General features: G+C 39.0%; 1 protein-coding gene across 1 annotated transcript; it reads left to right on the top strand.

Moving 5' to 3' along the window:
* Positions 1-4,165: 4,165 nt before the first annotated feature.
* Positions 4,166-8,878, top strand: LOC110055111 (uncharacterized). Its single transcript, XM_089288954.1, has 6 exons — positions 4,166-4,513; positions 5,061-5,138; positions 6,345-6,602; positions 6,945-7,070; positions 7,392-7,562; positions 8,047-8,878. The coding sequence occupies exons 1-6, from the start codon at positions 4,343-4,345 to the stop codon at positions 8,134-8,136; spliced, it is 894 nt and encodes a 297-aa protein (XP_089145080.1). The 5' UTR covers positions 4,166-4,342; the 3' UTR covers positions 8,137-8,878.
* Positions 8,879-11,741: the final 2,863 nt, after the last annotated feature.

Below are 11,741 nucleotides of genomic sequence, written 5' to 3' on the forward strand. Positions count from 1 at the left end.
AAAGGTATTTGTCATTCTGCAAAATTATTACGATGCAGCTCAGATTTCCAACTAATCGGTTAGCGTGGGGTTAAAATGATTTTAGGCTCACCTGAGAACACTGTGTGAAGGGGTTTTTTTTTTAGTTTAATGCAAACTGACTGATAAGGCAGGATTTAACCGCCGAGCTGGCATACAATAGGAAACTCGCGCGACTAAGAAAGAGTTCCATTCCCTTTTCACTAACTAGACCATGAGTTCACCTTATTTTAACTTTCCACCTGATTTACGCAGAGAGATGATTTGTTTTGCTCCTGAGAATCAGATCAGAGTGCGTTGCCGGATAGTTTGCAAGCGGAGTCATCATCTCCGATTGATCCTGTCGCCGCACATCCGATCCCTCGCAATGTCAGCAAGCTATACGGCTTCAGTAAAATAATGCGGAGGTTTAGAAATTTTGCTACAGAAAAGGCCCTTAGGTTATGCTTGTTACTAGCGACACATACATGAGCTTAAACATGTACTTGAAGGCAAAAATGATATTGCTCAATACTGATGACTTATCAGTATTTCGTGAGAGCTGCTAGTCACATCCTGTTTAAAACCAAGTTCTGAGGAAAATAGCTAAATCATCACTGTGTAAACTGTTCTTAAGCAGCTATAGAAAATTACTTTCGTCACTGCTTGTTTCGATTTTCTTTTAATGGTTCAGCTCTGATCATTTTGTTGCACATTTAAATGAAAAGCTGGTGAGATGGAAAGCCTTGGAGAAACGTCGACTTGTCTCTACAAAAACTACCAACCAATAGCTCTTTCACCTAATAACTGCCCTTTTAATCACAAAAGGTGCTTTTTATCGCTAAAAACGAATTCGGAATTCGGAATTCTGGTAAAATAAACTGGAAATCCATTACCCGATGATAGTTTTAAGAGATAGAGAATAAATGTGATACCGAGTAAATGCATCGTGTCTATAATACAGGCAACAAATGCAAGGAATCGTTGATGTACTTGTAATATTTCGATATAATTCTATATCATCCTCAGACTGAGGTGACATACAGGTAGCAGAAATTTAAATACTGCAAGATGGTACAAGAGCATTAGCACGTAAAAATACAAAACAAAGACCATACTATCAAGGGAATAGGCATAGTTCCGGCCACTGGCTTTTAAATCAGCGTTCAAATATGGTGCCGAACGTTTGACATGGTAAGCTTCTTTATATAGTAATAGATTCCAATTATCATCGCAGTCTATTATGTTTGTGTTACCACGCACAGTTTGGGTGAGAAATCCTTTGTTCGTTGCAGTAGAAGGTAGGTTGTTCTCATTGATAAAAATGTCCGGTATGATGTATAAACCTTGTATGCACAATAGCGCAGATGTTTATACATAGCGCTTTCTTTGTCGGTGAGCGCATGTTCTTGTCTGCAGACAAGCAGAGTTCTGTTCGTTTCGCCGATGTACGAAGAATTGCAACCGGGACAAATGAATTCATATACAACATTTGATTAGCTTAGAGGCGGCGTTTTGTCTTTAGTGCTTGTGAAGAAACATAATTTTGTGGTCTACTGTTTTATTCAGATGTCCCGCACATTCCAGACGCTTACGCCTAAGGCTTTTAGCAAGCTTTGTTGTTAGGTCACCGACGAATGGGATGGTAAGCCAGATAGTTGAATGCTGGCTGTTGTGGGAAGTGTCGTTGGTAATAAGATCTGGAGCCCTGTTCTGTGCATTCGTAGTAAAGCGATCAATTAATACGCTCGCAACACGTTTAGGAATATTACAAGTACATCAACGATTCCTTGCATTTGTTGCCTGTATTATGGACACAACGCATTTACTCGGTATCACATTTATTCTCCAAACTGGAAATGAAAGAATTGAGATGTTTTGGGTAATGACACTTTCAATATTTCAACCAGTAGTGCCAAGCGCGGTTTACAGCTGTCTTCAGTTTTAACTCTTATCCTCATCATTATCTTCATGTAAACTCACTAGTAATTCTCGATAGGGCGTGGCGAGCTATCGGCGCTAGCCGCCCCTGCGGCATTTTGGGGCTTGCCGCCCAGGAAATTTTTAGGTTCTCGGAAATGCAATTTCCCACGTTTGGCATGCCGGGAACAGTTTTATAAATTTAAAACATAGAAAAACTTAAGTATTTAGTAACTTTTGTTGTTTATTTGTCAACCTTTGGAATAATTGATAGTAGGTTCAATAGGAGAGACTAGAGACCGTCAAACCAGCCGATTTAATTATTAAAGACGCTTTTCGGCAATAAATATAAAAATGTATATCACATTTTTCCGAATACGTGCGTATGTGCGTATGTGGTGGCTATGTTTCCGCCATGTTGAAAATTGCGCGCGCGATATCTGCAGCAAGAGACAACTCTTCTTCAAGTGGCAAGCTTTTCCCCTGCTCTATCATGCCAACTAGAAGAGTTATACGCCAGATACAAGATTCAGTGTTTTGTTGTATGACTGAGTGTAAAACAATCTTTCTCTCAATTGTGCCCTCTTCTAGCCAAACTATACAATTTCCATTTGAGTCAATTCGACTCGGATATTTCTGCAGAATGTTCTAATAGCGAATTTTTTTTGCCGTTGATGTTTGTCGTTGTGGGGCTCTGATGTTAATCTTTTTCTTTCTGTGCCTTAAAAACCAATGCTGGAGGAAAGCTGTAGCCACATTTAGGCGGTTTTTCAGTTAACGGAAGGAATAAGCTTGAGACGTTTGTTAACTCAATCCTTTACTCACACGATATTAAAATTTACGTTTGCTTTAGAACTCGTGTTAATCACTGATAATCACGAAAAAAATCAACACCGTCAGATCATGAAACTTAGAAATAGAACGGAATCTGATTCCATAATGTTTTTAACATCCATGCTTCAATTTTACTGCACTACAAAGCGGACTGCACAGGAAAGCAACCATAAGAGGTCACCTAACTTCCGAAATCTTCCCCAAACCTACCCAAATATATTCACCTTGTAACTGAAGAATTTCCTGTATCCAGGAAAATTTAGCATACCACCCAGCAGACCGGAACTCGCTAGCCAGTGAACAAGCTCCTTGAAGGGTCCGACCGCGGCTAGAAGGGCCGAGAAAGGAACTGGCTGAAATCAGCTAGATCGAAGTGGCCGAAGGAGGAATGGAGTGGGGGCTTTTATCCTATTTTCTCCCCACTTTCTCTTCGTTGCATCCTCGATCCACTAGAGAGCCAGGTCACAGGCTAGGAACTCGCGTGTGCGAATAGCAGGGGTAGAAAAACTCACCAGGTAGGGGTCTACTAGGTTCTATTTTCAGAAGGGAAGTGTAGATTTTTTAATGACCCAAAACAATCGTTTTACTTTATTGTGAATTAACAGGACTAAGCCATTCATTTCGTCTTCCTAAGCCTTTGTGTAGAAAGTTTTCGGTGGCCGGAAGTTTAAGGTTTTGACGTTTACTAGCCTTTTTGTTTCGAGCGTTTCAGGTTATGTTTCAAGACATAATTAATCCATGACGTCACTCATCGTTTGGCCCAGGTATTTAACCCGGTTTTAATGTCACGCATACAGAAGTTTCCTATCACCTTTGCTGTTCGAACGTAAATAAAAACTTGCTTTGTTATAACTAGCATTCTGATCATCTCTGTTTTGTTATCCCTGAGGAAAAGACCAGGCACTTTCACGCTGATCACCCCGAAAAAATTACGTGACCATTTATGTTGCTTTACAACTTACGTGATCTTCGATCACACAAGGTCACCGGGCGGATGGTCGGGGCCGACATTTGTTTTGTTTGGGCTTCAACGTGCTTTCACACAGCTTATGCCGTTGCGAAATTGCGCTGGTACTCAGTTGCGACACCACTGAGACGGGGTATCGCAATTTCGTTCCAAGCATATTGCAGTTTGATGCGTATGAATGACTGGGCTGTTGATATTTTGGTATATTATCATATCAGAAGCAAGCGCAGCGCAGCGCTGGATTTTACGTGATTTTACGAAGACTAACTTCATCTATTCGTCGATTTATTGAAATTATTTATAACCGAGTGATATATTACTAAATGTTACTAAAATATAATTGAAAAAAGTCAAAATCTTAGAGGATTTGTTTCGCCTGCTAACTTCGTTTATGATCATGAACAATATGCTTGGTCACGTTCAGACATTGTGACGTAAAGATGACGTCATGTGGATTCATCCAGATCTTTCGGTATCTGTCCCTCTGTCTAATTTTGGTCGTTACTCGAAGGGAAATTTTAATAATTGTATTTTCTCATGTATTTTATAATGGACACATAAAGCAGTCTTTCTCAGATTGCTAGCCGAGTCAGAAAATCAAGTTCGTCGAGAATAACTGCCGAAATGACAAACGTCGCGGATAAATATCGATGCGAGAACTGCTTGGAACTTCAGCGCTCGCTTGTCAAGACTTTAGGAGAGAAACGGTCGCTGCTTTTAAGATTACAAAAAGAGCAGGCACGAATAAGAAAACTCTTAAGAGAAGCGGAAAAATCGAGGAAAAGAGATGAAGAGGTATGAAGTCATGTTATCCATAAATGCCGCTACAAATACAACGCTATGGACAAAGAACAAGATGGATCTTTCGGAGTTCGGAGAGCATTCGCGCCATTACATGTATATTGTATTAACATTGCGTAACCTCCTTGCCGGTTATCCCTCAGTCAGGTATCCTCGTCTGAAAATATAATTTAAATGAGCGCTTCAAAATTTATTTCAACGGTTTTTTGTCGTTAGTTTAATGTAGCAAGGACGGGTTTCAACGTGTTTCTTGTTGTGGTAATAAACGTTTTCAACCGTTTTCATTGTTGACATTTCGTTGTGAAAAGACTCGACGCATTTCATCTTCATGGGATAGAAAGCATAAGTTAAACTTTTTTCGGTCACTGCTACAGGAAGCTTATCTAATCTACAAAAGCAGATTAAGTTTTCGAATTTTCTCGACAAGGTGTGACATCTAGGTGTGAAACAACAGACGAGAAAAAATCCAAAATGGTTGCTGAATCGCAGGCAATGTTTGGGTAAACGTTATGTTGATAGAAAATTGTCAATCATTTCTCAGGAGCAGTCACTTCCAAGGGACATTTCAAGACCTGCCGGTGAAGGTGGCGGAGAATGTTTAGAGTGGCAACTGAATGAGGTAACACAAAACTTTAAAAACTTTTTCGTATTGCCCCACATAAATTTCTTGCGTGACGGTTGTTCGTAACTGTTTACGGAAACCAAAGTTTGGATAAATTGCTTGCATTTCGTTGTCTTTTCACTTTCTGTCAATGAGCAGATTCTTAAAAAATCTTTGATGTACTTGTACGTGATTGTATCCTTTCTAAAGAATTTTAGATGTCAGGTTAGAAGTTAGAATAATCGTTGATCAAATCAAGTCAAACAATTTTGTATCTTTTAATCTTTAATCTTTCTTTAATCATTATTTACCACATGGTTGCCATGTTTAAGGGTTACCCCCAAGTCGATTAGTCTCTAGCCGTTTAGCCCCAATCAGAAGTCGATTAGTTAGCCCTCATATTCATGCTTAAAATAGGCAGACAGAGTGTTTTCGACTTCTTTAAACGGTTAGGGGCTAATCGTGGGGGCTAAATGACTGGTTACCCTTATAAGATTGCACTGGATCCATCATTAAATACGCGCCTAATACGACCAGTTTAGTATTGCAACCGGTTTGAGAGCAGAGGTTATGGACTGCCTCACTAGAAGTCAGATTAAAAGGGTTCCATTGGATAATTGGCACCATTTTGTAAACATAGCGTGACGTTTAAATTAGGATGACTGCATAGGGAACAGCCTGGCATGACAAGACCACGACAGCATTTTGCAGTTTTCACATTACTGGTAAAATCCAACAGTGTACTAAACAAGTGTGCACACTATTTTTGGGACCTTGTTTATCATGTCTGTCAGGGCCAAAATTAGTACAAGTTCTTACAGAATTCCCCCACCCCTATTTTATGGAATTTTAAACTAGAATCTTCCCTCTTATGTTGAAAATCTATTTAGTGATGCATGCGATTTGGTGGTTGTGAATAGAATATTACAAAGTTTTGGCATTCTTGACTGCAATTTGAATATCAATAACCACAACAATCATTATGCTGAGTATGCAGAACTGTTACTTGCCCAAGCTTGCATGATTAGCTAAAGAAAGATTCAGTCTCAAGTAACACTTTATTACACCTATCAGGTATTTCTCCTCATGAAAATCCTTCATTTACTACTCGTTTACTTCTTCAACATGTTTCCCTAGAAAGTTCTGGTAGAAGTAGTGATTTTAAATGCATGACTAAGTGCTAAATCGACTGTGAACCTAAATGTATTAATTTTGGTTCTGAAGGTTATGGAGGTCAACAAAAAGTGGAAAGAAGATTATGACACTCTAAAGATAAAACATGAAACTGAATGTCAACTTCTTCAGGAAGAACTGGACTTAACTAAGGAAAAGCTTGCAGATTCAGAAACACAAGTACTTGCCCTAGGATCTGAGGTTACTAGGCTTGCGACCACACTGAACGAGCTGTACCAAAGACATGGTGATTCTACAAGCAGCTCATCATTATTAGATGTGGATGATTATGAAGTATTTAAACAACAGGTATGTTAAAAAACATCACCATATGGTTCTGATTATTTAACAATGGTTCATTGCTTCAACAATATGATCCTATGGCCATTAACCTTTTTGTTTTCGAAGTTCGTATGATGAGCCTATAATAACACAACTGCCCGTAACTAATTACCTTGTCCCTTTTTCTGACTAAAAATTTCGGCCTCCTTTCATACTGGAAGACTGCAAGTATCTAGCTACCTTATCATTCTAGGACAAATAAAAAACACTGACATCTCAAACCGAACAAAGTCAGTGTTATTTATAATAACCTACTATGTGTGACTATTATTGGTAATACTAAGCAGATTTTAAACTGTGGTTGTGTAGATACAAGTGTACAAGGAAGATTTCTCAATTGAGAGGAGAGACCGTGAACGAGCACAAAGTGAGAAAGATTACCTTCAACAGCAGCTTGCTGATGCTCAAGAGGTCATTGCTACTTTGACACAAGAGGTATTTAATTCAAATTTAGTACTGTTGGAATTTTGTAAAGTTCTAGGGGCAGCAAATTAAGTCCCTCAAAAAGATGCCTGCAGAATGTTAGTTGAATTTTACAGGTCTCGCTGTCTTGATTTGTTGTCACCACTCCTTCTTTGAGTTTTGCGTTCTGTCTTGCGGTCTCAAATTTATCATTTTACCCCAAGCACAACACTGAGCCAGCCATAATTTCGTTGGTTAGCCTGTGATCTTTGTCTTAGTGGCTAATCCATATGGATGTTAAAGGTAAAATTATCTGTAATTTAATATATTCTTTTTGCTTATTGATTTGCCAAGGTTGAGATTTACAAGAGTCAATTAAATGAGAGCCGAGAGGAGACAAAAAGGCTCCGACGCCACTCTGATCCACCTCTGCATTCATCTTGTCCCCAGTTGCAGATCATCTACCCTGTGAACGAGCCCACTTCAGCCTCTCAATGGCAATGGAGACAGGAACAACAAAGAAGGGTGAGCACATGAGAGCAACATGAACTCTGCATATATTATTATCTCTAGATTGTGAAGCCAACCTTTTTAGTCACAAGCTCATAAGGCCAGCAATTATTGTTCAACAGAACTTGACTCTCAAAGGCTGAAGCCCACATGGAAGTAGTCCCAAATAGATCCAGTTTGAGACTGAACCAGATCTTGTATGTTTACTCTGGAACATGTTTACATGGGGCCTGCAATCTGCTAGCATTCCACTACCAGACTTGAACGTGAACAAATCAGCACTTAATTTCTATCAGTTACTCATGTGCTAAAGACATGAATCTTTCTTGGTCTAGGTCTGGATCCGTTTAGAACTGATCCAGCATAAACTCAGCCAACACTGTTGTGTAGCCTGGCCTCAAAGTATGCAGCTTAGTTGTTATTAACAGTCAAGGGTAAAGTTCTCCTTGCCATTTTCTTCCTTTACACTCATCTTCAACTCTTTGTTTAATTTATCCAGGGTATCTTAACAAGAGGCACAAACCATTACACTGCGCCGTCAAGTCTGTTCTATGGAGGAGATGTGGAAGTGGACAGAAAAAGGACTTGATTTGTTAATTAATTTAAAAGTTGAAAGTTAGAAATATAAGGAGTCAGACAAGCTAGTAGTCTGATTATTCTAAACCCTTATTAACATTTAAAATCAGTCAAGAAAGTGATTTTTGAATGTTATTTTTAAGTAAGTGTAGAACCTGTCCCAAATGGAGGCATGGTGCCTCATGGTTAGTGCACTCCATTCCCGGCTGGGGACATTGTGTTGTGTTCTTGGGCAGCACACTTTACTCTCACAGTGCCCATCTCGACCCAGGTGTTAAAATGGGAACAGGCAAATTTATGCTGGGGGTAACCCTGTGATGGACGAGCATTCCATCTGGGGGTAGAACTACAGCTGTACTCCTAATTTCTTCATGCTACAGAAACCAGAGACAAACTCAGCCACTTGGCTTGTATGCAGACTTAAGCTTAGAAGCTACCCCAAGTGTAAAGATGTAAAATTAACTGAAACATTAGATATGCAATATTGCAGTGCATAAAGAAGACTGATTAGACTTGCTAAATGTACAGGTACATTAAATGCAAAGCTGGACTTTGAAAGTAAGAAGGAATATAGTTAATAGACTGAAAGCAGTCTCGTCCCCAGTCTGTTGATCAATTTGTTTTACCATTGACTTACATAATTTAAGTCAATCCAGTTAAGAATGATCTAGTGGCAAAAGTGAAAGTTAAAAGAATGTAACTACAACCAACATTGAATATAACATTTCCATGCAAATAAAACCTGTGTACTTCAATTGCATTTTGTGCTTTTTCATTTGTTTTAGACCATAATTTTTTATGATATCTATTCACAATAATATTGTAAAAGTGTCATTGAACATTTTTAACCAAAACAGCTTACTTGTTCGGAAAAAAGCATGGACTACAATAATGCACAAGACAATCTTGGTTTGGATAAAATTGTTTTGTTAGTGCAAGTCACAGTCATACCAGGTCCAGATTTAAGATTTGTCTAGAAATAATGGTTTCAAATATGTATCTTTGTGCAACTCTGTCAACATTGATGTTGACACGGTGTCTTAACCCTTTAACCCCTAAGGCAAACAGCAGTTTTTCCCAAATTAGCAAATAAAGAATCTCTGGCTGTGTACAACATACCATTTGAAAGCCACTGAGCAGCTTATTTAAGAACTGACATCAGCACTGCAGCTATGAAGGAGGTAGTCATTTTGAGAGAAATTGCTTTAAACTGTGAAACTGAAAAACGTCCAACATGTATCAACTCAAATATCATAAATATACCCCTGAACTATACCTCATTTAGCAGGTCTTAGTATGTAGCTTGATTTGAAACAAGTTTTGCATTCCATGTGCATCTTAAAAAGAAATTGGGAACTTGTGGGGGTGGTCAATCATGTCTTAGATAGGAGGGTTCACAATTTTATGTTTTCATTGAACAGATCTTTACAAGACAATTTTTGTGGCAAAATTCACAGAAATCTCTCAAAAATTCTCAAAGTTATGACATTGTGTGCCAAATGGTACTCTTAGGGAGAGAAGGGTTAAATAATATGTGCTACTTGCCAGCCATGTTGGATAGAGTGACAGAATGTAGGTGAATACAGTAACAAGTTGGTGTTAGTAAGTCGGTCTGTCGGCCAGTAAGTCAAGACTTTATTGCCAAAGGTAATAAACTTGTGGCCCTCTATAATACTCATAAACAAATATTGTGCAGTTTTCTTGAATGATCCTACTATCAGGCCCACATACTGCAAGCAGACTGTTGTTTGGGGTTTAACACAACTCAAAGCTGGAAGAAATGAACTGGTGACCAAACAAGAGACTTACTTGTCGGCTACCTCACTGGAAGCAGTGCTTTTTGCTCACCACAAATGTACTGTTAACACCCTGGAACTAAGAACATCAGAAATTTGCAAATCTAAAAGTCAAGCTGTTCCACTAAGAGTGTTGTCCTAGTTCTTATCTAATCAAGACCACGGGGTAATCAAATTATTTTTTAACTGTCTTCTCTAAGAGTCTGTAAGCTTCGGCTGCTTGCTTTTCCAAAGACAGGTGAAAGATCTAGTAAGAGTTTTTATCTTTGTGGGTGATGGTGTAATCTACAACCAGCAAAACCCCAAAATCCCAAACAAAATCTGTGGTACTGAGTTTGCTTCATTTTGTAAAATACCTTTTTGCACGGCCACTCTCCACAGCAGGGTTGATTCAGAGTATGACCATAATAGTCAATAAAAATATACCACTGGTCAGTATAAAATGTTGTGAAAATAGATTTTAATACATCTTCAGAACTTGTGTTGTAATTGATATCATTACAATGCAGTGTTTTCAATGTAAAAGGTAAATAGAGAAAGTTATTGATATACAGGTCAGGTTTAAAGGAGCTCAGTCACAGTATTTTGAGTTATTTTGGCCACATGCAAAATTACCTTTAAATGGTAGGAAACCTGAAAATAACAGTTTAAGAAGATAGAAAAACACCAAAGAGATAATGAAAAACCATGAAGCAACAAGGATGGCAAAGGATGGAGATTATCAACACAGATTAAAAACGACGAATTTGAAAAATTGAGGCTAAACTTTTCAATATGCCCAAACCGTGACGTAGCTCCTTGAAAGCTACAAGTTTGTGGGTCATTTATGTGAGACAAATCATGCTTTTTTCAATTGACACAGGAATTTCAACAGCCGGTAGCTAGAGGATGCATGCATATTTTGAGTCTTCAGATCACAGGGCAGAGGGTAAAGTCTGCATATGGACCAAGTGGCCCACCAGGCCAGAGCTTATCCTGGTTTCTGTAGCATGAAGCGACTACGAGTATTTCTACTCCCTCCTGGATGGGATCCTTGTCCATCGCAGGGTTACCCCCAGCATTATGTTCACCAGTAGCCATTTATACACCTTGGTGGAAAGAGGCACCACGAGACTTAAGTGTCTTACCCAAGAGCACAGCGCAATGTCCCTGGGCAGGGCTCGAGCCCAGACCGCTTGATCTGGAGACAAGCTTACTAACCATGAGGCCACCAAGCCTCCTGCAGGGCTGAGGAGTTGAACTTAATTGGGACTACCAAGAACAAACTCAGCTAGTGATTGAATGAACTTTCTTTGTCTCTTGTTTGATAAATCAAAATGGTTTAGATAAAGACAATTAGGTAACTTGAAGCTCAGCACTCAAGTCAAACATTTACCTTGTTCTGAATTAAAAGTCAGTCAATGAAATGCTGGTTCTCAGTGAGAGTCAGACCATTCAAATGAAAGCTATGGAGTGGTGCTTTCATGTAATATCATCATGTAAGCAGTTCAAGGTGGTTCTAGCTTTTAAGTTTGTTGATGAAACTTAGGTGTGTGACCATTTAAATGGTAGTTATTGAGCAGTTCTTTCACGTGGCACCATCATGCAAGCAGTTCAAGGTGGTTCTAACTTTTAAGGTGAAATGTAAGTGTGTGGCCATTTAAATGAGAGCTATTGAGCGGTACATTCATTTAGTTGCTAGCTTTCAGTGTGAGGATGAAACTGGCGTGTGACGATAAACTTTACGTTGGAGCTATTAAGCTGTGGATCCCACTTTAACTCTGTGGACGAATTACCCACTCTGCAGGTGAGTAACATTCAATTGAAAGCCATCAAGCAGTAC

This window comes from Orbicella faveolata, unplaced genomic scaffold (genome assembly GCF_042242905.1).
Source record: "Orbicella faveolata isolate gen_17 unplaced genomic scaffold, um_ofav_v1 contig_2, whole genome shotgun sequence".
Lineage (NCBI taxonomy): Eukaryota > Metazoa > Cnidaria > Anthozoa > Scleractinia > Merulinidae > Orbicella > Orbicella faveolata.